The sequence below is a fragment of the Podarcis muralis genome, chromosome 16 (assembly GCF_964188315.1).
Source record: "Podarcis muralis chromosome 16, rPodMur119.hap1.1, whole genome shotgun sequence".
Lineage (NCBI taxonomy): Eukaryota > Metazoa > Chordata > Lepidosauria > Squamata > Lacertidae > Podarcis > Podarcis muralis.
The window spans coordinates 9,070,101-9,096,775 of record NC_135670.1 but is presented as its reverse complement, the minus strand read 5'-3'; the positions used below and the strand labels follow the sequence as shown (position 1 = coordinate 9,096,775).

Genomic DNA, 26,675 nt, shown 5'->3' with positions numbered 1-26,675 from the left:
CGAACTGCTAGGTGGGCAGCAGCAGGGACCGAGCAACGGGAGCTCACCCTGTCTTGGGGATTCGAACCGCTGACCTTCTGATCAGCAAGTCCTAGGCTCTGTGGTTTAGACCACAGCGCCACCCGCATCCCGGGAGATAGATAGATGTGGCAAATAAAGCAGCGCCAGTGAAAGGTAGTTGTGGGGTTTTTTCTCTTCTTCCCTCTCTCCCCTTTTTAATCTGGCATTTATCCAGTCTCCCATCTTCCCAGGACACGGCCGAATATGTTGCCTACGTTGCCAAAGACCCTGTCAACCACAGAGGTAAGACGTTCTGCGCCAACCAGAAACTTCCAGGGGCCGGGTCAGCTTCGACTGGGTTTAACAGATTTGCATCCTGCTTTTCCAGCAACCGCGTTCAGCTCACTCACAATAACGCCAGCAGCATTAAAAAAAAAAGAGCGAGCACTTTAATCAGAATAATCAAGGTTGTTGTTTTTTTATTTAAAAAGTCTTGGCGCCCGACAGGCATACCAGTGACAGGTGGGGGCCAAATTGGGAGGCCTGGTGGGCTTGATCTAAGCCTGTGGGCCAAAGGTTCCCCACCTCCGGTGTAAACGGTCCTGAGCTGGATGAACCCAACGGGTCAGACTTGGTAGAAGGCAGCTTCTAGTGCTGCTACAAGAAGCTGGAGAAGTGATCAGTGATGGCGCTCGACAACATTTCATGAGCTACCGTATTTTTCGCTCTATAGGACACACTTTCCCCCCTCCAAAAATTAAGGGGAAATGTGTGTGCGTCCTATAGAGCGAATGCAGGCTGCGTGGCTAAGTCCAAAGCCAGAACAGGGAGACGGAGCGCTGTGGAGCACTCCATCTTGCTGTTCTAGCTTGGGGATGGCTGTGCGCAAAGCCTCTGCAGGGCAGCGGGGTGCCTTCACCCCGCTGCCCTTCAGAGGCAAGCAAGGCTAGCAAGCCAGCCCCAAAGAACAGGTCGAAAGGAACCTGAAGCCTCCGGAGCCCAGCGGGAACTCCCCCTGCGCTCCAGAGGCTTCGGGTTGCCTTCACTGAAGCCTGGAGAGTGAGAGGGGTCAGTGCGCACCGACGCCTCTTGCTCTCCAGGCTTCCAAGGTAGCTGCCTGATGCCTCCAGAGCGCAGCAGGTACTCCCGCTGTGCTCCAGAGGCTTTGGGTGAATGCACCTTGAACGCACCTTGTTTTAGAGGGAGAGAACAAGAAAAAAAAATCCCCTCTGTTCTCCCCCTCCTATGGTCCTGTGCGTCCTATAGAGCAAAAAATACGGTACATGTCTTCTGTTTGTTGATATTCTGTTAGCATGCACTCTTTACTTTGTCTTTTGCTTTGGATATTGTCAGATGGCAGTGGTGGTTGCTCGCGAGTAACCAGGCAGGACTCAGACCTGTCTTTTACAAGCTTTATTTTGGTGCAAACTATTTATAGTGCAGAGCCACAAGTTCATATCTGCCTCAATCACTAGCAGAATCCGGGAGTGGTTGTTTCCTGGACCTCCCCCAGCATAGAAGTCTCATTGCTCCCAGCCTTTTCCTTCCTTCTTTGCACTTTAGACCTCTGCGCAAGGTGGGCGACGGAAGGGGCGTGCTTCCCTCCCGGCCGGCTTGGCCAGGAGCGGTGCTGAGGCTCCCACCAGCATCCTCTGGTCCTTTCACCTCTGCCCCTCTGGAGGTGGGGCTTTCCTCATCACCGGAAGAAGAACTGCTTCGCAAGATTTTCGGAGGCTCCCTGTAACAGGACTGCCCCTCTGTTTCCCGCCCCTGTTTTGATGGCAGTTCCCTGGCAGATATGAATAGATAAATAGATGGGGGGTAGAGAGAGAAAGAAAGATTCTAATTGCTATTAGATTCCATTAAATTTATAGATATAGGTATAATGTTTGTGTGCAAAATATGTACCGTATTTTTCGCTCTATAGGTCACACCAGACAATAGGACGCACATTGTTTTAGAGGGGGGAGAACAAGAAAAAAAATTCTCCCCCTCTCTGCCCAGCACCCCTTCAGCGAAGCGGCAGAAGGCGCTGCGCAGAGAGGGGGAGAATTCCCCCCCTTGTTTTCCCCCTCTAAAACAAGGTGCCGTTCAAGGTGCGTTCAGTCGCCTTTAGGCGGCTACCTTGGAAGCCTGGAGAGCGAGAGGGGTCGGTGCGCACCGACCCCTCTCACTCTCCAGGCTTCAGGTTCCTTTCCACCTGCTCTTTGGGGCTGGCGGGGGGGAAGCCCCCCGCCAGCCCCAAAGAGCAAGTCGGGGCGCAGCGGAAAGGTGCGCAGTGCAGAGGCTGCTGTCATAGCCGCGCGTCACCTCTCCCGGCTGGTGAGGTGGCATGCGGCTATGGCAATACCCCCACCTCCCGCAAAAGCCCACAGGAGCTGCGCACCCTTTAAGGAGCGTGCGGCTCATGTGGGCTTTTCTACGAGGAGGGAGAAGGGACTGACTGGCCTCGTCAGTCCCTTGTCCCTCCTGAGGAAAAGCCCGCAAGAGCCGCGTGGAGCTTGTGTGCGGCTTTTGGGGGCTTTTCTTTTCCTGCCTGCCTCCCCCCTGCATTTGCTCCATAGGACACACACACATTTCCCCTTCATTTTTGGAGGGGGAAAAGTGCGTCCTATAGAGCGAAAAATACGGTATTTACGTCGGTTTGTAACTGATTTTTTTCATCCCAGTCTTTTTATAGCACTTTCAGTTTGCTTGGGTTTATTTCATTGTGGGTGGTTGTGTTGTTTTTTTTTTGCACTGGTTCTACTCTTGAGCACCCGAAACAGCATCCAATACGACCTGTTACCTTACTCTGCTTCTCCCTGCCCCCCCCCCCACAGCCTGCCACATCCTGGAGTGCCCCGAGGGGCTGGCACAGGACGTGATCAGCACCATTGGGCAGGCATTTGAGCTGCGCTTCAAACAGTACCTCAAGAACCCTCCCAAGCTCGTCACCCCTCATGACAGGTAAGGCCAAGCGGGTTTTTTCGAGCAACACCTGGAGGGCCCCACCCACCCCTTTCCCAAACCAGTCATGCCCCAACCAATCAGGGATCACATATTAAATGCATGTACAGTGTTGGAGAATATAGCGATTACAGAGGAATATCTCACACCATCTGAAATTCCGACAAGGAATAGAATCTCCAACACCCTGTTTATATGCTGTGGCATCTCTTTGTTTTTTTATAGCACACTCCCTCCGCTTTTCAAATATTTTTTATTGAACAATTGTAGGCAAGAACAGCAATGAAAGAAACAATAGCTTTATTTTAAAGAAAGGTTAGTTGTCACAATTGTCTATAAAAAAATAAAGGATGCAGCTACGTGATTTACTGAATCGATAAGAAAACATAACCAAGAGAAGGATGTGTGTTCTGTGATTACAAAGGGTTCCATGGTTTAAATCAAAATCATTGCCATTTTTTAAATTTTCAATTCTACGTAACCTTGGACTGTATTAAATCTGGACGCTTGCTTAGACCTGTGGGTACCTAGCCCTCCTGAGCTGCTGTTTGTATATAAAATAAAATTATACCTAATGGCAAAGAAGCCATTAGGTCCTTGAAAACTCAAGCGAGATTTCCGCCCCAGTTTTTCCCTTGCAAAAAAACAGGCAAGATATTTCAAGAAGGACAATTTGCGCTCCCTTCTTTCCTGTGGCTGTCTTGTATCTTGTTATCTGCTGATTAAAAACGAAATAAAACTTGTTTGCAGAGTAGTAATAGCAAGGACGCAGGTGGTGCTGTGGGTTAAACCACAGAGCTTAGGACTTGCTGATCAGAAGGTCGGTGGTTCAAATCCCCGCGACGGGGTGAGCTCCCGTTGCTCGGTCCCTGCTCCTGCCAACCTAGCAGTTTGAAAGCAGCTCAAAGTGCAAGTAGATAAATAGGTACCGCTCCGGCGGGAAGGTAAACGGTGTTTCCGTGCGCTGCTCTGGTTCGTCAGAAGTGGCTTAGTCATGCTGGCCACATGACCCGGAAGCTGTACGCCGGCTCCCTCGGCCAATAAAGCGAAATGAGCACCACAACCCCAGAGTCGGCCACAACTGGACCTAATGGTCAGGGGTCCCTTTACCTTTAATAGCAGGAGAGGGCTATAGCCTCTGTGCCCTGTTGTCTGCCCTCCCTAAGGCATCTGATTGGATCGTGTGGGGATGCTGAGCATGATGGGAGCTTCCCCGGCCTGATCCAGTAGGGCTTCTCTTGCATTCAGCACCTGCCCTCTTTCCTCAGGATGGCTGGATTCGATGGCTCCGCTTGGGACGAAGAGGAGGAACCGCTGCCAGACCACCAGTACTACAACGACTTCCCGGGGAAGGAGCCCCCGCTGGGAGGCGTGGTAGATATGCGCTTGAGAGAAGGAGCTGCGGCGGCCCTGATGCCCAACCACTTAGGAGCCACCCTGGTTAGTGCGCCGGCGTTCCTCTGCCAACTCGCTCGCTCACCTGCATGCAGTTCCTACTCGCCATAGGCGACCAGGCTGGTTCTTAAATAGGTACAGCGTGGAGGAAGTGAACAGGGGGCCAGTTTTCTCTCTCGATCTCATGACACTAGAAGCCAGCAGGATTATCTGGGGCAGCTGAAGGTTGGGATTCCTGTATTGCAAGGGGGTTGAACAAAATGACCTTTTGTGTAACGTTCCCAAAGCAAGGAAGGATTGGACTCTGATTAATAAAATACACACGAGGCTTGGCCAGCAAGACTCTGGGAGGAGTGCGAATAATAATAATAATCCGTCCACCCCTTGCCCCAGGTCGTTTTATTCACGAAAGAACTTTTAACACAGTGTTCGTAAGAACCAATCAGATTTCCTCTGAGCATTTCAAAAAACCCCACGTGGGGACAAAGTTAATGTTAAAATTACAAAGAGCTAATTTAAGCATGCATACATTCTGGGGTAAATAAAACAGGATTGAAAGGAGGAATGCATTCAGCAAACCCGGAGGTCATAAACAAGCGGTAAACAGGAGAGGAAGGATGGCAAGGAAAGATTAGGCATCTTTGTCACCTCCATGTGAAACTATTTCCTGGCCCTAAGATTAAGAAAACCAAGGAAAGGTACGTCAAAGCTAACAATCATCTTTATGACCCAGGATGCCAGATGAAGCAGCTGGCCTGTGTATTTAGAATGCTTATATGTGCCTGTCAGGCGTAGAGAAAGCAAATGGCAGCGGTGCAGAGGCTTGTGGGATTCGATCAGAAACTCTTTTTTTAAAAAATAATTTTTATTAATTTTCCAACATACGTTTATAATATCCAATCTAAATTTATCACATATTTTCTAATTTAGACTTCCTTCAGCCTCTCTGACAATCATCTATTATTCAGTTTTTTAATTACGCATTTCCTAATTTTTATATTGCATCTTATATACCCTCTCCCTCTTGTTTTTCTTCAATACAATATTCCTCAAACATTCACAGAGCTTCTTGAAATCCCACTAGCGTTATTTGCTCGTCACGTGTGCATTTCAAATAGTCTGAAAATTACCCCCAATCTTCGATGAACTTGTGGTCTCGTAGATATCTGATCTTCCCTGTTAATTTGTCCAGTTCTGCGTAATCCATCATGGATTATGATCGATCAGAAACTCTTGTCAATGATTCAAACCCAGTCAATGCAATGCTTTCATTGCTGCCACAGTGTCTTGCTCCATACTTCAGAATTCCTCATAGCGATCCCACCTGACCCCCCACACTCTGGATATTTGCACCCCTAAACCTTTGGGTCCCTTCCAGTGCGACAGTTCTGTGACAATACTTCTTCCCACAGTTAAGCCCTGGAACTCACTGCCACAGGAAGCAGCGACGGCCACCCCCTTGGTTGCTTCTAAAAGAGCATTAATGGAAAAGGCTGTCAATGGCCACAACGGCTATGCTCTACCATCCGTTTTTAGGCTGTGATTTGCCTCTAAGCATCGGTCGCTGGGAATTGTGGGTGGAGAGGGTTGCCGTGGGGCTCAGCGCCTGCTTGTGGGCTTCCCATTGAGGCCATCTGGTTGAATAACGGGAGAGCAGGGCGCTGTAACAGATGGGCGACTGACCTGATCAGCCAGGGCTATTCTTGTATTCTGAAGCCCAGAGTAGCACTCTGCTCCATCCTAACTGCAGAGTCCTCTGATGCTGTTGGGGACTACAACTCCCATCACTGCACCATTGGCCAGGCTGGTCAAGGCTGATGGGAGTTGGAGTCCATATACAGGTGAAGGGACATTGGGTTCCCCATCCCTGATCTACAGGTATAATAAGAATGTTATTATTTATACCCCGCCCACCTGGCTGGGTTTCCCCAGCCACTCTGGGCGGCTTACAGCACATTAAAAAATTGTAAAACGTTAGACTTTACAGTGGTACCTTGGTTCTTGAACTTAATATGTTCCGGGAGTCCGCTCAACTCCCGAAACTGTTCATAAACCAAGGCCCGGCTTCTGATTGGCTGCAGGAGCTTCCTGCAGCCAATCAGAAGCCATGTCGGACGTTCGGTTTCCAAAAAACGTTCGCAAACCGGAAAACTTACTTCCGGGTTTGTGGCGTTCGGGAGCCGATTTGTTCAGGAGCCAAGCCACGGTTTGACTGTAATGTCAAGCGCATCTTTAAGCATTTGAGCTCCTGTTTCAGAGGGCCCCTCCTGTTCCTGAGGGCCCCTCTCTCCCTCCTCCCGAATCCAGTCTAAGCTTAGATGCCTCACTCACTGCCTTTCTTCCTTCAGCCTGTCTCCCAGATGTCCGCCGGGGACTACGAATCCAAGAAACCGCACCTCCCAGCACAAGGTGAGCTTCCAAGCTTTGCCTTGAGTGGGAAAAGGGAACCCTTGGCAGCCGGTGATGCTGTAGGGCTTTGACTCAGTGCTGGGGCATGCAGAAGGTCCCCAGTTCAGTCCCTGGCACCTCCAGGAAGGGCTGGGGATGTTCTCTGACCGAAACCCCAGCAAGCCGCCGCCAGTCAATGCAGTCAGCTCTGAGCTAGGTAGACCAATAGACTGGTTCAGGATAAGGAAGCTTCCTATTTAAATTTGCCTTTAGGTAAAGGGTAAAGGGACCCCTGACCATTAGGTCCAGTCGTGACCGACTCTGGAGTTGCGGCGCTCATCTCGCTTTACTGGCCAAGGGAGCTGGCGTACAGCTTCCGGGTCATGTGGCCAGCAGGACTAAGCCACTTCTGGCGAACCAGAGCAGCGCACGGAAACGCCGTTTACCTTCCCACCGGAGCCGTACCTATTTATCTACTTGCACTCTGACGTGCTTTCAAACTGCTAGGTGGGCAGGAGCAGGGACCGAGCAACGGGAGCTCACCCCGTCGCGGGGATTCGAACCGTCGACCTTCTGATCAGCAAGTCCTAGGCTCTGTGGTTTAGACCACAGCGCTACCCACCAGTTCATGCTTTAATTTCAGGAGAAGAGCCATAATTCAGTGGTAGAGCAGCTGCTTTGAGTACAGAAGGTCCCAGGTTCAATTATTGACAATTCCTGATAGGGCTGGGGAAAAGACCCTTGTCTGAAACTCTGGAAAGACCCTGCCAGCCCCCATATAGGTGGACTGGAGGGTGTGAATTAGTTTAAGGCTGCTTCCAATGTTCCTGCGTTCCCATTCCCCGCCAGAAGTGGTAGACCCAGGCTTTTCCTGGTAGGTGTAGTGGTTAAGAGCGGTGGACTCGTAATCTGGTGAACCGGGTTCGCTTCCCTGCTCCTCCACATGCAGCTGCTGCGTGACCCTGGGCCAGTCACACTTCTCTGAAGTCTCTCAGCCCCACTCACCTCACAGAGTGTTTGTTGTGGGGGAGGAAGGGAAAGGAGAATGTGAGCCGCTTTGAGACTCCTTAGGGTAGTTATAAAGCGGGATATCAAATCCAAACTCTTCTTCTTCTTCTTCTCCTCTTAGCTACCCTTGACCTCCTGAGCTCCCCATCCTGCTTGCTGCCATGTGGGGCTTTTATCTGTTACAGTCTTCCTTCGGGTTTCCTAACGCTCTGTTCTGTCCCCTCTCGCAGGAAGGGAGAGGGGCCCACCCGGCCGCACGGATCTCTTTGACGACCCCTCCTACGTTAATGTGCAGAACCTGGAGAAGGCGCGGCAGGGGGCTCCGGGGGCCACTGCCAACGGCAGTGCCCAGCGAGATCTCTTTGACATGAGTGAGTGTCAAAGGCATGTTTGTGTATGTGCATGAGACTCGTGGGCACAGGGGCAACAGCCTTGCAATTAAGCACTTGCCTGGTAGCCACAGGCGGGTAAAAAGGCTGGTGGAAGGACCTAGTGGGGAAATGTTGTGGGGAATGCCTTTTGAAAGGGGCAAGGCGAACAGCCAGTGTGGTGTAGTGGTTAAGAGCGGTAGTCTCGTAATCTGGGGAACCGGGTTCGCGTCCCCGCTCCTCCACATGCAGCTGCTGGGTGACCTTGGGCCAGTCACACTTCTCTGAAGTCTCTCAGCCCCACTCACCTCACAGAGTGTTTGTTGTGGGGGAGGAAGGGAAAGGAGAAGGTTAGACTCCTTAGGGTAGTGACAAAGCGGGATATCAAATCCAAACTCTTCTTCTTTTTCCTCTTCTCTTTGTCCCTCCTCTTCCAACAGGCTAGTACAATTATTAGTAACCTGCAAGCTAGCTTTGGCTTGTGAAATGTGCACTTCTCGCCAAAGTCCCAAAGTGATTTGCATCCTAAGTAAAAAAAGAGAGAGAGAAAAACAATAATACGATCTCATCATGTCCTTGCCTGGTGCCCAATATTGGTCCTAGCAGGCCTCCCTGGGGAGAGTTGTCATATCAAGCGTTTCTACCCCATTCTTCAGCCAAAAAGACTCCCAGGAAGCCACCGTACGGTCAATTAAAAGAAGACCGCAAGCCTGCAGGCAGGTGCTATCTTAAAAATGAAAAAGACACGCAAGGAAAAGGGGGAAGGGAGGGAAATCGAACTCGTCACTAATTCATAGAATCCTAGAGTTAAAAGGAAGCACAAGGACCATCTAGTCTAGCCTTTCTCAACCTGTGGGTCCCCAGATGTGGTTGAACTACAACTCCCATCACCCCTTGCTAGCAAGGCCAGAGCTCAGGGATGATGGGAGTTGTAGTCCAACAGCATCTGGGGACCCACAGGTTGAGAACCACTGATTCTAGTCCAACCCCCTGCAACGCAGAACCTTTTGCCCAATGTGGGGGTCAAACCCACGACTCTGGAGTCTCACGCTCTACCAACTGAGCTATCAAATATTTAGTATTACAGTCAATGAGCAGCATTAAGAAACCGGGATAAGAAGTGCATTGAGCACATCATCTGAACTGTGTTATGAGGAAAAGGAAAAAAGGGTGGAATAAAATTAAACGAATGAAAATAACACAAAATAAGGTAAGATGGCCCCCAGCATGATCACCAGAGTGCCTGAGGTCACACGACACATGAGGGAGAAGCGACAGGGAGGGAAGAGGGGGAAATCAAACTCGGGCACGTTCTTCAACCATTGGGCGGCTGGCGCAGGAACTGGGCCTCCAGCAGAATTGAGGAAATGAGCCTTCTGCTCCCAATCTCTCCTGCTGAGGCAGCCTGATGGAATGGCTGCCTGCAAGCAATAGTAGAGGGGAGAGGAGGCCGGGCGGAGAGCCTTCCATGAAGTGTGGCTTGAGGTTGGGAGGCTGCACATAATGTTTGGTGACCTTATTTAAAAGGCATATTTACAAGTGTGTTTCGGGCTGGAGGATATTTGTTCGATTCGTTTATCTACCGCCCTTTGTTACAATACAGTGGTGCCTCGCAAGACAAAAAGAATCCGTTCCGCGATTCTCTTCTTCTAGCGGTTTTTTCGTCTTGCGAAGCAACCCCATTAGCGGCTAAGAGGATTAGCGCTATTAGCGATTTAGCGGCTTAGCGGCTATTAAAGGATTAGCGGCTAAGCTGCTAAAAGGCTATTAGTGGCTTAGCGGCTTTGAAAAAGGGGGGGGAAAGCGGGGGGAAATGGCGAGACTCGCAATACTTTTTCATCTTGCGAAGCAAGCCCATAGGGAAATTTGTCTTGCGAAGCGCATCGCAAACGGAAAACCCTTTTGTCTAGCGGGTTTTCCGTCTTGCGAGGCATTTGTCTTGCGGGGCACCACTGTATCTCAATAATCAGGTACAGTGGTGCCTCGCAAGACGAAATTAATTCGTTCCGCGAGTTTTGTCGTCTTGCGATTTTTTCGTCTTGCGGGGCACGGTATCGGAAAAGTTTTGGAAAAGCTTCAAAAATCACCAAAGTCTTCAAAAACCTCAAAAAAGGCTACCACACCGCGTTCTATGAGTTGCTCCTCGAAGTCAAGTCGCAACTGTATTAACGGTGTTAAGAAAAAGGAAACAAACTTGCAAGACGTTTCCGTCTTGCGAAGCAAGCCCATAGGGGAAATCGTCTTGCGAAGCAGCTCAAAAAGCAAAAAACCCTTTCGTCTAGCGAGTTTTTTGTCTTGCGAGGCATTCGTCTTGCGAGGTACCACTGTATTAGTGTTAATTTAACTGCTCTCCCATCTCAAGATACACACCTGTTCCTGCAGAAGTGCATATCCCTTTCAAAAGAGAGGATTAAGAAATAGTGTCGACATGTTTCTGACTTGAAACCATTCCATTTAAACTATTGTGGTATTTGTAAACTTTTGAATTGGGAGTAGCGGGAGATTTCCTAATGCACAAAATCAGGCTTCACCAATGTGGTGGGTTGGGCTCCAGCTCCCACCATAAATCCCTAATAATAATAATAATTAATAAATGAATAAAACGATGAGGGAGCTTTCTGCCCCACTCTCAATTTCCCTCTGTGGGCTTCTCCTAGCGTCTTGTAGTCCCCAACCAATTTCAGTGTTACCTCGGGTTACAGACGCTTCAGGTTACAGACTCCACTAACCCAGAAATAATACCTCGGCTTAAGAACTTTGCTTCAGGATGAGAACAGAAATCGTGCAGCGGCAGCGGGAGGCCCCATTAGCTAAAGTGGTGCTTCAGGTTAAGAACAGTTTCAGGTTAAGAACGGACCTCCGGAACGAATTAAACTCTTAACCAGAGGTACCACTGTATATCTCGCTGGCACTGAAAGGAGTTGTCAAGCTGCTAGACCTCACTTGGCTGTCATGCGCCTCTCACCGCTTGCCTCTCTCCCCAGAGCCGTTTGAGGATGCCTTGCGGGGGCCGCCGCCTGCGTCCCCAGCCCAGCTGGTGGCCTCCATGGAGGAGCAGCTCCGACGGGAGCCCTGGTACCACGGCCGGATGAGTCGCAAAGATGCCGAGAAGCTGCTGCAGGCGAACGGGGACTTCCTGGTGCGCGAGAGCACCACCACGCCGGGGCAGTATGTGCTGACCGGGCTGCAGGGGGGGCAGCCCAAGCACCTGCTCCTCGTGGACCCCGAAGGAGTGGTGAGGCTTCCCTCTTCTGCTTCAGGGGGTGGGGCGAGAGGGGCCAAGTGCGACCTACAAAACAGCCCCTCCTGTCAGAAATCCCCGCTTTGCTGGCTGCCCCCTGTAGAGACTAGTAGGGTGGTAGGTCCGGAGACCCAATGGTAGGCGGAGCCAGAGCCAACAAGAGGTGGAGCCAGAGGCAGGAGGCAGGGAGACCCAAAGGTGGGCGGAGCTAGAGCCCAGCAAGAGGTGGAGCCAGAGGCAGAAGGACAAGAGGAGGGAGACCCAAAGGTGGGCGGAGCCAGAGCCAACAAGAGGTGGAGCCAGAGGCAGAAGGACAGGAGGAGGGAAACCCAAAGGTGGGCGGAGCCAGAGTCAGCAAGAGGTGGAGCCAGAGGCAGAAGGACAGGAGACAGGGAGACCCAAAGGTGGGCGGAGCTAGAGCCCAGCAAGAGGTGGAGCCAGAGGCAGAAGGACAGGAGACAGGGAGACCCAAAGGTGGGCGGAGCTAGAGCCCAGCAAGAGGTGGAGCCAGAGGCAGAAGGACAGGAGACAGGGAGACCCAAAGGTGGGCGGAGCTAGAGCCCAGCAAGAGGTGGAGCCAGAGGCAGAAAGACAGGAGATAGGGAGACCCAAAGGTGGGCAGAGCCAGCGCCCACTAATTCTTGTTTTGCCCCTCTCCTCTCATGGGCTCTTCTGGGGGTTTCCCCAACACCAACTCCCAGGCCAGTTTTGTGGGGTAAGAGGCAGGAATGGGAGGAGCCCCATTGCGCAAGCAGTGCATTTAAGGCTTACTAAAAAATAATTTTTAAAAAGCCTTACTGTCAGAGTCTCCTTCCCGCACCTGCAGGTCCGGACGAAGGATCACCGCTTTGAGAGCGTCAGCCACCTCATTAGCTACCACATGGACAATCGGCTGCCAATCATTTCGGCGGGCAGCGAGCTCTGCCTGCAGCAACCAGTGGAGCGGAGATCGTGAGCAGCGAGGGGCTGGGGTGTCATCCGAATCCCCACCCTGCAAATCCTTCAGTGGGAAAAAATAATTGCCGCCTTGCCCCTTCCAGCAGCTTCACCTCAGCTTCTCCTGCCTTTTACGGGTGTTCTGTTCCTCAGACATGTGTCGCCTGTACACCAGGCATCAATGGTTCCCTCCACCACTGGCCAGAGCGGTGCCATCTCTGCCAAAGCGTCTCCCTTTTATTGCGAGCCGGACACCTGCCTCACTCCACAAATCCCTCCTTGGTAGAAGATGCTCTCCGATTATCAACAAACTCTCCTGTCGCTTATCGCCACCCACCTTTCATTTCTCACAAGGAGGCCCTGGGCCAGCACTGCATCACCTTTGCAAAGCCTGCGCAGGGCGCTAGTCCTCAGTGAGGGCGTGAGGGTCTCGGTTTCTCGTGGCCCTTGCTGGATCCTGTGCCTGCACAGCTTCCCTTGGGGCAGAAGGGCCCCAAACTTCGCCTGCCTATTTACCCCCCACCCCCAGTTCAGGTAACCTCACCCTTCTTCTCTTGACTTTTTAAAGCGGCTGGGCGGAAGTCTGTTCCCGTCTCCGTTTGTAGCAGCGCCTGATTGAATCTTTGCCCAATGGAGTCAGCTAATGCCAAAGTTGCTGGTCGTATTTTTTTGTTTTGTGGGGGAGAGGGTGGAGGGAGGGAAACAATAGCCTCTCTCCCCACCCCTTTTTTTTGTAAAGCACAAAAAGAGAGAGCGCAGTTCTCCCCCTGGACCCAGATGTGTAACACATACACCCCCCCCCAAAAAAAAACACTCACTTTACATATTAATTAACTCTGCGTGCCTTGACCCTTTTACAGGTCTGAGATTTTATGCAAAATCCCTCTTGCTGTGGTGGCCTGCTTTGGAGGGCGGTGGGGTTGGGGTGGGAGAGAAGGCGGCTGTTGTCCTTTTTTGCCCCCCACCCCCAATCTCTAGGACCTGCACAGCCATCACTGTGCCCCGGCGGGCACTCCTACACCCCTTGGGCATCCCTGTTGGCAAAAGTGCCCTGCGGGGAAGGTGGAGGAGGGGGCGGGATTACTCTGGGCTACGCCCTACACTACAGCCCCTCTCCTCGCCTGCATTGCAGGGGGTGGGACTAGATGGCCCTCAGGGGTCCCTCCCACCTCCGTGATTCTATGAAAGCACAGCCTTAGCAGCGCAGGGACCTCTCGGGATTTGTGGGACGCTCGTCCTTGAACTCGAGGACCTTCCGCAAGGAGGCAATATTGGGGAGCACAAAGCTTTCCAGAGCACCCAAAGGACCCAGGGAGAGAGGAGGTGGGGGTATAAGAAAGCCACGTCTCCTTGCAGTGCTCAGGCTGCAGCCACACCTCCCTCCCCTCCCCAGGTCTGTAAATAAGTTTGATAACTTTAGTGTTGCATGTACATTGTTATACTCCAGAAGCCAAAGTGTAGCCCCCCCCTTCCTCCCTCCCACACACACCCATGATCACTGTGCCTGTCCCCCCACCCTGGGGGACTTCATTTTCACCTCACGTGTCCCCCCCCCAATCCTATACACACACTTTTTATCGGTTTGATTTTATCTTGATTATACCAAAGGAACCCAATGATTATTATTATTATTATAATTATTATTATTATTAAAAGTTGGTATTTCTTTAAAGCTGTGGCTGCTGGAACCTCACTTCTTGTTTGTTTGCCTGTTTAGCTGCAGGTGGGGTGGAGTTGGGGGCACCCAGCAAAGAGTCTTACTTGGGTCTTACTTTTTTTGAGAGCCAGTGTGGTGTAGTGGTTAAGAGTGGTAGACTCGTAATCTGGGGAACCGGGTTCATGTCTCCGCTCCTCCACATGCAGCTGCTGGGTGACCTTGGGCCAGTCACACTTCTCTGAAGTCTCTCAGCCCCACTCACCTCACAGAGTGTTTGTTGTGAGGGAGGAAGGGAAAGGAGAATGTTAGCCGCTTTGAGACTCCTTAAAGGGAGTGAAAGGTGGGATATCAAATCCAAACTCCTCCTCCTCCTCCTCTTCTTCTTCTTCTTCTTCTTCTTTATTTTTTAGATTTTTAGTGATACAGCAAGAAAAAAGAAAAAAACACAAATACCAAATTGCACACAGTAATAACCATGGGCACATAATTTTCTTAAGGTAAAGGTAAAGGTACCCCTGCCCGTACAGGCCAGTCTTGACAGACTCTAAGGTTGTGCGCCCATCTCACTCAAGAGGCCGGGGGCCAGCGCTGTCCGGAGACACTTCCGGGTCACGTGGCCAGCGTGACATCGCTGCTCTGGCAAGCCAGAGCCGCACACGGAAACGCCGTTTACCTTCCCGCTGGTAAGCGGTCCCTATTTATCTACTTGCACCCGGGGGTGCTTTCGAACTGCTAGGTTGGCAGGCGCTGGGACCGAACGACGGGAGTGCACCCCGCCGCGGGAATTCGAACCGCCGACCTTTCGATCGGCAAGCCCTAGGCGCTGAGGCTTTTATCCACAGCGCCACCCACGTCCCATAATTTTCTTAGCAAACAATAAAACATAATTTTCTTAGCAAACAATAAAACATATATTGGTCTTAACACTAAAGACCCAACCTCCCATCTATTCCATATTTCGATTTCATATTACTTGTTGCCAATACACACTTTTATCATAATTAAACTTTTTCTTAATATAGCTAATTACTTCTAATATAGAAGTTCTTAAGTGTTCCAGAGCAGATCCCAAAGCACCCGCTTGTCCCCATGCCGCCTGTATAGCGCACTTGCTTGTCTCTCTGGAATTCCAGCTGCCATCCCAAACCATAGCTGTCAACTTTTCCCTTTTCTTGCGAGGAATCCTATTCGGAATAAGGGAATTTCCCTTTAAAAAATGGAAACGTTGACGGCTATGCCCCAAACTCTCCACTGGGGGCCACTCGCTCCCACCGCCTCTGCAGTAGGGAATCGCTTGCTCCTATTCGTTCCTACAATTCCTATGATGCCTTAAGGCAGAACCTAAGCTCCATTGGCTAAGAGCGTTTTGTTCCTTACCGCTGATTGGCTAATGGCCGGGCCTGTCAGGATTAAGCCTGTCCTTCGCCTGCCGTTTAGGAATATTCCACAGGGGTAGGTAGGGAAAGGATGTGTGTCATGTCACCCGTTCTGGGGGAAAAAGTGGTCTTAACCTTCCGGCCGTGCCTTGATTTCATTCCGCCTGAGGAACTTTACTCAGGGTCAGGATCTATTGTGTCTGTTAAAAAGTTTCTCTATTCCCTCCCCCCGCTGACGAAATGGTACATCCCAATCCCCCTTCACTCGCCTCATGTCTAAGCTCTCTTCTTATTGGCTAGGTTCCCTGAGCCGTAGAGAGGGGGAAATAGAGTGTCCCTCCTTTCACTATTGAGCGAGGCTCGCCTTTTTTCTGTCGCCATAGAGCTGCTTAGTCCCTAGAGCGGCACAGCGGCGCGCGTTCTCCTTCCAAAGCCGGTGGAAGACGGAAGCTGTGCTCTGTCCTCTCAACTCTATGGTCTTCGGCTTCCGCTTCCTGTTCCCGTCGCGATGGCGCGCGCAGGGCCCCTCCGGCGCTCGTAGCTGCTCTTCCCCTCCCCCCCCCCATTCTCCCTCCCCCCTCCCCCCCTTTCCCCTCTTATGGCGGCCCCGCACCCCGACAAGCTGGAGGGGGGAGTCGGCCCAGCTCCGCCTGCTCCGGGTCCGCCGCCTCCTCCGCCAGGGAACATCTCCACAGGACCAGGCCGCAAGCAGGGCAAGGCCGGTAAGGGCCCGGGAGGCGGGCGAGGGTGGTTGCCATGGAGACGGAGCCCTTGAGTGACAGGGGAGGGCGCACGATGATGATGGTGGTGGGGGGGTGTCTTGTCTGTGGGTGGAACCCCCTTTTCCCTCTGGAATTTAAATATTTGTTTTCTTTTAAAACGTGCACGTTGGGTTCGGATTTAGCTGTTCTGAGATCAGATCCATTGAAATCAATGGGACTCGGAAGTTAGGCTTCTGGAGTCGGCACGTTTCGAGTGGCAGCTCCCTCCGCCCTTGAAATCAATGGGGCTTACAGGGGCTCAAGCAGCCTTGTGTTTAAGCCCTCGCCTGGTAGCTCTAGGTCCTTTTGAGTCTGTTGTTCAGTGTGATAGCGTGAACCCTGGTGAGTTAGAAGGAACAGGGCAGTCGGGAGAAGGGCTGCAAGCTCAGAGGCAGGGAGCATCTCTTCCGCACGCAGAAGGTCCCAGGTTGGCTCCCAAATGCTGGGAATGTCCTTTTCGAAATCCCGAGAAGCTACTGCCAGCCAGGCAGTCTCTACTACTGAGAGCCAGTGTGGTGTAGTGGTTAAGAGCGGTAGTCTCCTAATCTGGGCAACCGGGTTCGCTTCCCTGATCCTCCACATGCAGCTGCTGGGTGACCTTGGGCCAGTCACACTTCTCTGAAGTCTCTCAGCCCCACTCACCTCACAGAGTGTTTGTTGTGGGGGAGGAAGGGAAAGGAGAATGTTAGCCGCTTTGAGACTCCTTAAAGGGAGTGAAAGGCGGGATATCAAATCCAAACTCTTCTGCAGAGCTAGAAGGACTAATGGCCTCACTCTGGATTAGGCAGCTTGCTGCGCTCCTCTTTAAATTGGCCCTTTGTTTACTACCATGAGAGCCAGTGTGGTGTAATGGTTACAGTGTTGGAATACCTGGGAGACCAGGGTTCAAATCCCCACTCAGCTATGAAGCTCATTGAGTGACCTTGCGCCAGTCACCATTTTTTAGACTAACCTACTGCACAGGTTTGTTGTGAGAGGATGAGAACCATGTACACCACCTTGAGATCCTTGGAAGAAAAAAGGTGGTATGTTAATGTAGTAAGTGAAAATGAAACAAGGGATGTACTTTGCATGCAGAAGGTGCAAGGTTGAACCCCCCAGCAGCTCCACGTGGGGCTTGGAAGGTCCTGTGTACATCCCTGGAGTGCTGCTGCCAGTCAGTGTAGTCAATACACTGGATGAGCCAGTGGTCTGACTCAGAATAAAGCAGCTTCCCATGTCCCTTTGTTATAGAGAAGAGCGGTAGCTCAGTGGTGGAGCATCTGTTTCACATATAGAAGGTCCCAAGTTCAATCCTTGTCTTCTCCAGGTGATTTTTATTTTAGCTTTAGTGACAACTTGTTGTTGTTGTTTAGTCGTGTCCGACTCTTTGTGACCCCCTGGACCAGAGCACGCCAGGCACTCCTGTCTTCCACTGCCTCCCGCAGTTTAGTCAAACTCATGCTGGTAGCTTCGAAAACACTGTCCAACCATCTTGTCCTCTGTCGTCCCCTTCTCTTTGTGCCCTCCATCTTTCCCAACATCAGGGTCTTTTCCAGGGAGTCTTCTCTTCTCATGAGGTAGCCAAAGTATTGGAGCCTCAGCTTCAGGATCTGTCCTTCCAGTGAGCACTCAGGGCTGATTTCCTTCAGAATGGAGAGGTTTGATCTTCTTGCAGTCCATTGGATTCTCAAGAGTCTCCTTCAGCACCATAATTCAAAAGCATCAATTCCAACTGCCAATGGACAATTGTGCCATGAATTTATCTAGTCCCTTAGAACAGGAATGGAGAACCTGTGGTTCTCCCAGGTGTTCATAGAATTGTAGAGTTGAAAGGAAATCCAAGGGTCATTTGGTGCAAACCCTCAATGCATCCATGACAGATGGTCATGCAACCTCCGCTTGAAAACCTCCAAGGAAGGAGAGTCCATCACCTCCTGAGGGAGTCTGTTCCACTGTTGAATAGCTCTTGCTGTCAGAAATATCTTCCTGATGTTTGGTCAGAATCCCCTTTCTAGCAGCTTGAATCCATTGGTTATGGCCCTAGCTTCTGGAGCAGGAGAAAATAAGCTTGCTCCATCTTCCATGGGCAGCCCTTCAGATGTATCTCCTCTCAGTCTCCTTTTTACCTGGCTAAACACCCCCAACTCTCAACCGTTCCTCCTAAGGTTTGGTTTCATCTTGGTTGTCTTCCTCTGCACTTGTTCCAGCTTGTCAATATCCTCCTTAAATTGTGCTGCACAGAACTGGACACAATAAGCCCCAGCCAGCATTGCCATTGATAGGAGTTGTAGTCCAACAACATCTGGAGGGCCACAGTTTATCCACGCATGCTTTAGAGGAATCGTAAGAACTGTTTTGTTTAATATGAGCATGGACACATTATAATAATTAGTAGTAGTAACTCAATTTATATGCTGCCATTCATCTCAAGATCACAGGGTGGTTTTTACCCACCACCCAGTTTTCCACAGTGCCCAGGCAAATATTTCAGCAGGGCCTGAAGGCAATTTCCCCTCTCATACTGTTTGTTCTCCTCCAGCTCTGCCCCAAAGCAAAATCTGTTCAGGAGGGAAGAACTTTGCTTTTCCAGAACTTTGCTTTTCCAGAAGACAGATGTTTGAAAAATGCATTGATTGAATTAAGTGCCACAAGATGTTGCGAAAGCCACCACCTTTAATATGCTTACAGACACAAGGAGGTGGGCTGGGCTATCACTAAGCATATTAAAGGTAGTGGCTTTTGCAACATCCTGTGGCACTTAATTCAATCAATGCATTTTTCAAATGTCTCTCTTAAAGTTCTGGAAAAGCAAGGTTCTTCCCTCCTCCCAAGCAACTAGGCAGGGAATGACCTTGATGCAGTTGATTTTGTTTTTGAAACACACATTTCTTGCATAGTTATCTGTAGACAGGCAAACAGGGTGTTGTTGGGTTTTGTGGTCTAGTGACGTGGGCGGGCTTAGTTGCAAGGCGGTGCACCGGGATGTTCAGGCTGTGACTGACCACCCAGACTTTGGATTAGCTTGTCACATCTACATTTCATTTTCTCCTCCCTTTTCTCCTCCTAATTAGGCCTTCAAATGAAGAGTCCCGAGAAGAAGCGCCGCAAGTCCAATACACAGGTAACGTGACTGGGGTGTGTGCCTGTTTGGACCATATATGAATCAGCATTAATACATCTCTACAGAGCAGCCTCTGAGAATTACTGTCTGCTTCCCTTCTGCCTTGCATGCACCTTAATTTTCTTCCAAGTAAGATTTCTGGATCTGGACTTTTCCTTACTTCTTCCTGCTCCACACAGATTCTGCCGCATTGCTGCGTCCATTTTCTAATGCTTCAGTCATTTGGAAAGTGAATTTCTGGCCTGATCAAAAAGCAGATTTGAAACTGTCTTAAAGCTAAAGTAGTAGCTGCAAAAGAATTACCGTATTTACTAAAAATCTAAAGCTCATCTTTTTTGGCCAAATCACGTTGCAAAAATGAAGGGGCACATTTACATTCGCCAGGAAATACTTTTTTTGTTTTGTTTCAAAGTTCAGAAAATTGTGCATTAGATTTGATGGCACATTAGACTCGAGTAAATATGGTCATTAATTGAGATACCTAATATCACTAGCCAAGCAAATCATTCAGCCTGTTGAATATATCTCTGGTTCAGAATGCAGATATCTCATTTAAATCTCTTATTAGTTAACTGTTGTTAGCAGTTAGACTTCCTATAGCCCATATGTTTTAGAAAGACATGGAAGGGGCATCCTTATTGAAATAACTTAACATAATTTGGTGACTAGTCCTCATAGAGAAATTGACCAACAAAATACGGCTGGCAGAGATGCAAAGAGTCATTTACAACTGACTGACACTCTTTTATCGATTACATGAATAAGACAAACAGTCCTGCACTTTTTCAGACATCCTGAGTTGTATTATTATTATTATTATTATTATTATTATTATTATTATTATGTGTACCATCCTATACCCATAGATCTCAGGGCGGTTCACAACACAATATTACAATAAAAAACACACAAAATACATAATGAAAAATAAGACCAGAGACGACCCAGTTAACCCCCCCCCTTGCACCTCACATTTAAAAGGGCATCAGATTTCAGCCAAAGGCCTGGTTGAAGAGAAACCTTTTCGCCTGGCGTCTAGAGATATGTAAACGAATGTGCCAAGTGACAACATTCCACAAATAGGGAGCCACTGCAGAAAAGGCCCCGTTCTTAGGTTGCCACCCTCCGAACCTCTCTTTGGTTGCTCTGGGTTAAATCACATTCTTACGCCGTGTCTTCACTGTATACCTCAATATTTTTTTGTTGAGGGGAGGGTGTCATTTTCCAAAAAAGATCAATTGAGTTATAGGGGGGGGAAACATTAAGAATTAACCTGGTTAAATCAAATGGCCATCCTGGATGGCGAGGCTGGTCGAGAAATACGACCCTGTTTTCAGACCCATGGTGGAGCAGCCCAGAATTCCCTGGGCATAATGTACAGATTGGTTTCATCCGCGCAGCGGAGGTCCCCCCTGTTAACTGTGGCGCATCTTTCCCTTCCAGGGCCCTGCCTACTCCCACCTCTCGGAATTTGCTCCCCCGCCCACGCCCATGGTGGACCACCTGGTGGCGTCGAACCCCTTTGAGGATGACTTCGGGGCCCCCAAAGTCGGCTCTGCCTCCGCGCCTTTCCTTGGCAGCCCTGGACCCTTTGGGAACTTCCGCATGCAGGGGGCGATGGGGCCGCAGGTGCCGCCCGGCTACGGCGGGGGCCCACAGCCCATGCGGAGGCAGCCGCCCCCTTTCGGACCAAGCCAGATGGGTCCCGCCTTCAACATGCCTCCCCAGAACCCCGGGTACGTGCAGTCCGGAGGGATGGGCTTTGGCGGCCAGCCCTTTGGCCAGCCCCTGGGCCAGAACTTCAGCCCCCCCGGGGGGCAGCTGATGCAGGGCCCCATGGGCGGCTTCGGCCCCATGATCTCCCCAACCATGGGGCAGCCCCCGCGCGGAGGCGACATGGGCCCGGGGCCCGCCCTAAACCCCCCCGGGGGGCCCCCGATGGCCCAGCGCTTCAACCAGCCGGGCAACCTGTTCGGACAGTCCCCCATGCAGCGCCCGAACCTCCCCAACCTGCCCCCCAACCCCAGCTCCTTCCCCGGGCCCGACCCCAGCTTCCCCCCTGGCGGTGGTGGTGGCGGCGAAGACAACGGCGGGGGGAAGCCGCTCAACCCGCCCCCCAGCACCTTCAGCCAGGAGCAGCACAGCGGTTCGCCGGCAGCCATCAACGGCACCCAGCCCCCTTTTGCGCCCAACAGCACGGGGCACGGCGGGGGCGCCACGCCCGAAGCCAACAGCCTCCCGCCCTCCAGCAAGGCTTCCGGGAACTCGGGCCACCAGCCACCTCCCGGCCTGGTGTACCCCTGCGGGGCGTGCCGCAGCGAGGTCAACGACGACCAGGACGCCATCCTGTGCGAGGCCTCGTGCCAGAAGTGGTTCCACCGGGAGTGCACGGGGATGACCGAGAACGCCTACGGGCTGCTGACCACCGAGGCCTCGGCCGTCTGGGCCTGCGACTTCTGCCTGAAGACCAAGGAGATCCAGTCGGTCTACATCCGAGAGGGCATGGGGCAGCTGGTGGCCGCCAACGACGGCTGAGCCTCCTCCGCCGCAGCCGCTTCTCTCTGCCTGGGCATCGGAGGTGGTGGCATCCCTGCTCTGCGCCACTAGACACTCTTCGGCTTCGTCCGTGGATTCTGCAGCCTGTCCAAGGAACACGGGTAGCACATGTTCAAAGCCTCCCGGTTATTGAAAGGATTTGGTGGGAGGGCAGGACAGAGTTTTCGACCTCCTGTGACCTCCGGAACCTGGAGCTTTTTTTCCCAAGCCTTCAAGCATTCCATCTCCTCCTGGGCTTTCTTTACAGCCGCTCCTGCGGTTCGAAGCCACAGAACAGCCAGTCTTGGGCAGCAGATACCCAGCAGATGGCAATTTAGCATAAACTGGAGAGCGGTTACTACCACGGTTTGGACCAGTATCTTCACTGGGGGTGTCTATGCTCTCTCTTCCGTTGGCGTTTGCTTAGAAGAGGACCACCACCCGCTCTCCTCAAATGCAGCACGGTTCCCTCAGTTTCCCATTTTCCTAGAACTACTGCTAGGTGTGAGTTAGCCAAAGCCTGGGCCCTGTGGGGAGGGTTGATATTTTGAAGGTCGACAGGCCCTCAAGTAACGGAGAACGGACCACCCTTGCCCTGAACCTCTTTCAGAGGGCATTTCAAGAGAGCCATGCAAGAGGAAAACACTCTTGGACATCTTTTTGGTTTTTTAAATTTTTACTTTTAAAAAGAAATTGGCGGGTTTGTTTGTTTTCTCCCTTAGACCCAGACCTTTTTTGTACTTGTGTGTGTGTTTTGGTCAAGTGGTTACTGGTGTGATTTTGATAATTGTTTTCTTAAAAAAAAATCTGTTTTGTCCTGCTGGACTTTTTGAAAAGAAGGGAATCTGGGGGCGTAGGGAATCATTGCTGTGTGTGCGCGTGTGTTTACACACACAGAGACACATACAGACACCTACAGCCTCTATCTCTCACTCTCTTGGTTTTTATGTGAACGTATTAAAAGAAACATTTTGTACCGTGCTGTTATAAACTCAGTTTGAAAGCTAGTGGGAGGGAGCAGTGACCTGGTTACTTATACTTTCATGTGTGCATGAATTAGTGGTTTGCATTTGAACATGCGAAGGGCCTTGCCGGATCAGGCCAGTGGTCCATCTAGTCCGGCATCCTCTTCCCCCAGTGGCCAGCCAGCTGCCTCAACGGGAAGCTCACAAGCAGGAACTGACTGCAACAGCAACTCTCCCTGCTTGTGATTCCTGGCAGCTGGTATTCAGAGGCATATACTGCCTCCCCCTCCTGAGCTGCGTATGAGTGTGGGCCGTATTGAACTAAATAGGCCAGTGGTCTGCCTTTGTAGAAGGCAACTCCCTCTGTGCACTGTCGAAAACGGGATGCTTGATTAGAGAGACAATTGATCTGATCCTGTTGGAATAAGCACACAAAATTTACAAACCAGACCTTCATGCCCTTGCTCTATTTTTCTGACCCCCAAACATGCTGGCTAAGCGTCCCCTCCACATGCCAAAGCCACAAAAATGCCCATTTGGACAATCCGAGGCTTGAAAGAACAGAGTCTACTGAGACGCACACACAAAAAGGCATTTCTCCCCCCCCCCCTTGTTTGCTTCCTTGACAAAGTGTCACCTCTCAGCTTCTGCTTCCTTTCAAAGCACCCCCCCCCCCCGGGCTGGTTGCTGAAGAAACAAAGCCCCAAACCCACTCGGCTGCCAAGGACAAGCCTGGACTGCTGAGATTTGCCAAGAAAGAGGCTGGCAGGGGACTTAGAAATCTAAAGGCAAAATCTCTGGTTTGGGGGGGGGGGGTTCTGGCTGCGGTGCTCTTAGGGTAAATCTTCCAACAGTGGAGTAGAAGTTAAGGGAGGTGGGTGGGAGGGAGAGGACAGAGTGAACCATTTCCATGGTACAGAAAAGAACACTGGCGAAATGTCATGGCGAAAGAGGCTCTTGTCTGATTCCGCAACAGGTGTGCATCTGTGATAAAATTTTACCTCCCTTTACAAGGTTGCTGAGAGGATTAGAGAACTTCCTGTGCTTCCAGGAGACATACTGCAAGGTGGTTTTATGAGATAAAATTGACCTCCCGTTCACGGTTATTGTGAGTGCTGCGACCACTCCAAAAACCTCACATAAATGAATGCTAATATACATATACGGTATATATAGAAAGTGAACTGTTCACTTGGGTGCAGGTGACCTGGGTTGAGATTTAACTTGCTGGCTTGTCAAAATGTCCCATCTATTGCTGAAATCTGCGGGGGTGGAGGTGAATGTTGCAGAGATTTAGGTGTGGCAGGTATGTCTGCACCCCCTTCTCAGGATGGCGAAGGCTGAATCGCCCGGCCTGAAGGGTTTGTTTTGCTTTCTCAGCCAAACGCATCTCTAAAGCCAGAAACTGTCCGGTTACAGAGCCAACATGCTATAGGATGCAGATCAGGTATCGGGGCTGCTGATCAATTCTGGGATCCCCTGTTCACCTCCTTGCAGAGCTTGCTCCCTGGATTCACTCCCTCTGGAATTCCAAAGCTCACCTGATGATCCCAGGTCAGCATCTTTTAGCTGAGCTTGCCTTGCAGGTTTGTTTTTGAGAGTGGAAGCCTCTGCACTCCTTAGAAGCAGCGTTGCAGGGAAATAATTTTGGGCCAGGGAAGAGGAACATTGGGGGATGTAGTTGTCTGGAATTTTACAGGACTTTCCCCAGGCTGTCTGTTAGTACCTGGCTGGAATGTGTCCTTGAACTCGTGACAATGCCTATTGCTTGCTTGGAGGAAGAATAGAGAGCTGTGGGTGTAAGAGACAAGCCTGCTCAAGAGAGAGAGAGAGAGAGAAAACTTTATTCGCATTAGCCAATGGCCATAGCAACGGTAAAACATTACAGTATATGCAGAAAAGGAAATTTGATATATAAATTCCAATTTAAAGTCCTGAATCAGCATTCAGTTAGTGGCCCTTATTCTGACTGCCCCTGCTATGAACCTAGCAACCTTTGCTGTTAATCTGATCATTTTGATCTGATAGACGAAAGGACATTGTGGCAGTGGTTGAGCACCCTGGGATGGTTAGTACAGAATGGGGTGATGATCTCCTTCCTCAGGTCTTTAGCTTGCTCCAGAGACATTTGTTGCTCCACCCACATTTGCCTCTGGCCCCACCCACCACTCAGATGTGTTCCCCAGAAGGGAATTTGGCCCTCAAGCTGAAAAAAGGCTCCCCCCCCCCCCCGACAATTGTTTCCCGGGTGCAGGTGGTAGCCTCTTTAGATATCAAGATAATCCTTTTTAAAAGGTCTTGTGTTCCCTTTGCCTGCCTTGCCCCCCCCCCATGGGTGCTAGTCAACAATGTTTTACTCAGAGTAGACATATTTAAATCAATAGACTTAAGAGCCATGATCTTCAGTTTCAGCAGGTCCACTCCTGAGCAGAACCCAACATTCTCCAATTCACTCCAAACTGGTGTCAAAATTTCAGAATTGTTTTGTGCTGCAAACCCTGCGTTGGGTACCACCCCACAATTGAGTAAGTGATACTCAAAACAAAACACAGGGTTTGTGGCACAAGGTGGACAGTGTTGGGTTGGGGGGGTTACTTATGGCCCCCACTTTGAGCATAAGTTACTCAATTGGGGGGAGCACAAAACGTGGGGTTTGCAGTACAAAACGAGTTCAAAACTTTGGAAGGGACCATGGGCATAGTAGCCAGGGGGTAGCCCTCCCCTTAAATCAAAGTAAATAAATAAAAATGCTTAACTAAAATTTGAAATTGTAGGAAGATTTTGACAAGATTTTTCTGAGCACTTGGGACCAAAAGAAAGTAATTTAAAACAACCCTTGTTGAGACATTTCATTCCCAATCTGCTAGATGGAGCCAGACGGAGGATGATGACAGGTGGGTGTCCTGCCCCCCCCCCAACATAAATCATGACTACTCCCATCATAGGGGACCCAAAATTTCGGAGTTAGACTGTCTAGCCAGTGGTGCATGCTCTAGTTATCTCCCGCTTGGACTACTGCAATGCGCTTTATGTGGGGCTACCTTTGAAGGTGACTCGGAAACTGCAATTAATCCAGAATGCGGCAGCTAGACTGGTGACTGGGAGTAGCCGCTGGGACCACATAACACCGGTCCTGAGAGATCTGTATTGGCTCCTAGTACATTTCCGAGCACAATTCAAAGTGTTGGTGCTGACCTTGAAAGCCCTAAACGGCCTCGGTCCTGTATACCTGAAGGAGCGTCTCCACCCCCATCATTCAGCCCAGACACTGAGATCCAGCGCCGAGGGCCTTCTGACGGTTCCCTCATTGTGAGAAGTGAGGTTACAGGGAACCAGACAGAGGGCCTTCTCAGTAGTGGCCCACACCCTTCAGATGTGAAGGAAATAAGCAGCTATCCTATCTTTAAAAGACATCTGAAGGCAGCCCTGTTTAGGGAAGTTTTTAATATTTAATGCTGTCTTGTTTTTAACACTCAATTGGGAGCTGCCCAGAGTGGCTGGGGAAGCTCAGCCAGATGGGCGGGATATAAATAATAAATTATTTTATTATTAACAAAGCTGGCAGATTTGTGGGGGAGAGAGCAACTAACTACGACGGCTGTTCCTCCATAGTTGGATGCAGTCAGGCTTCTGAATACCAGTTACTCCTAGCAAGTGGAAGTCCTGTTTTCGGGCTTCCCATTGGGGCACCTGGCGGACCACTGTGAGAACAGGATACTGGATCAATGGGCCATTCGCTCTTCCCATGTTCTCACTTTAGAGTCAGAATTCGCCAGCAGCGAGGGTCTCCTAGCAGCCAGCCTGCCAGGGGGTGGTGGCAGCGACAGGTCCCCTAGTCCTTCCCCAGAACTGTAGAATTCCAGGGTTGAAAGGGACCCTGAGGGTCATCTAGCTCAACCCCCTTGCAACGCAGCTGCCCCATACGGGGATCGAACCTGCGACTCTGGCGTTACCAGCACAGTGCTCTCGCCAACTGAGCTATCCAGGGCTGGT

The 26,675-nt window shown here is 50.7% G+C and overlaps 2 protein-coding genes and 1 long non-coding RNA gene across 7 annotated transcripts in view; all 3 read left to right on the top strand.

Annotated features, from left to right (window-relative positions):
• Positions 1-13,957, top strand: part of SHC1 (SHC adaptor protein 1) — a 50,413-nt gene extending 36,456 nt beyond the window's left edge. For all 5 annotated transcript variants that reach the window (XM_028709033.2, XM_028709031.2, XM_028709034.2 and 2 more), the window contains 7 exons: positions 252-303; positions 2,823-2,949; positions 4,218-4,389; positions 6,693-6,753; positions 7,971-8,111; positions 11,093-11,343; positions 12,176-13,957. In XM_028709033.2, coding sequence (XP_028564866.1) covers positions 252-303; positions 2,823-2,949; positions 4,218-4,389; positions 6,693-6,753; positions 7,971-8,111; positions 11,093-11,343; positions 12,176-12,304 — 933 coding nt within the window. In that variant the 3' untranslated portion in view covers positions 12,305-13,957. The remainder of the gene's footprint in view (positions 1-251; positions 304-2,822; positions 2,950-4,217; positions 4,390-6,692; positions 6,754-7,970; positions 8,112-11,092; positions 11,344-12,175) is intronic.
• LOC144325793 (uncharacterized) overlaps positions 1-26,675 on the top strand; it is a 273,530-nt gene that overhangs the window by 222,204 nt on the left and 24,651 nt on the right. The gene's annotated exons all lie outside the window — the stretch shown is intronic.
• On the top strand, positions 15,833-22,698 carry PYGO2 (pygopus family PHD finger 2). The gene is made up of 3 exons (XM_028710387.2): positions 15,833-16,040; positions 19,133-19,182; positions 20,626-22,698. The coding sequence occupies exons 1-3, from the start codon at positions 15,917-15,919 to the stop codon at positions 21,715-21,717; spliced, it is 1,266 nt and encodes a 421-aa protein (XP_028566220.2). The 5' UTR covers positions 15,833-15,916; the 3' UTR covers positions 21,718-22,698.

Excerpts from the sequence above, each read along its gene's own strand:
- PYGO2 (XM_028710387.2), top strand. The coding sequence starts at position 15,917 with ATGGCGGCCCCGCACCCCGACAAGCTGGAGGGGGGAGTCGGCCCAGCT. Across the intron at positions 16,041-19,132 it reads CCGCAAGCAGGGCAAGGCCG|GCCTTCAAATGAAGAGTCCC; the intron begins GTAAGGGCCCGG and ends CCTCCTAATTAG. Across the intron at positions 19,183-20,625 it reads GCCGCAAGTCCAATACACAG|GGCCCTGCCTACTCCCACCT; the intron begins GTAACGTGACTG and ends TTTCCCTTCCAG.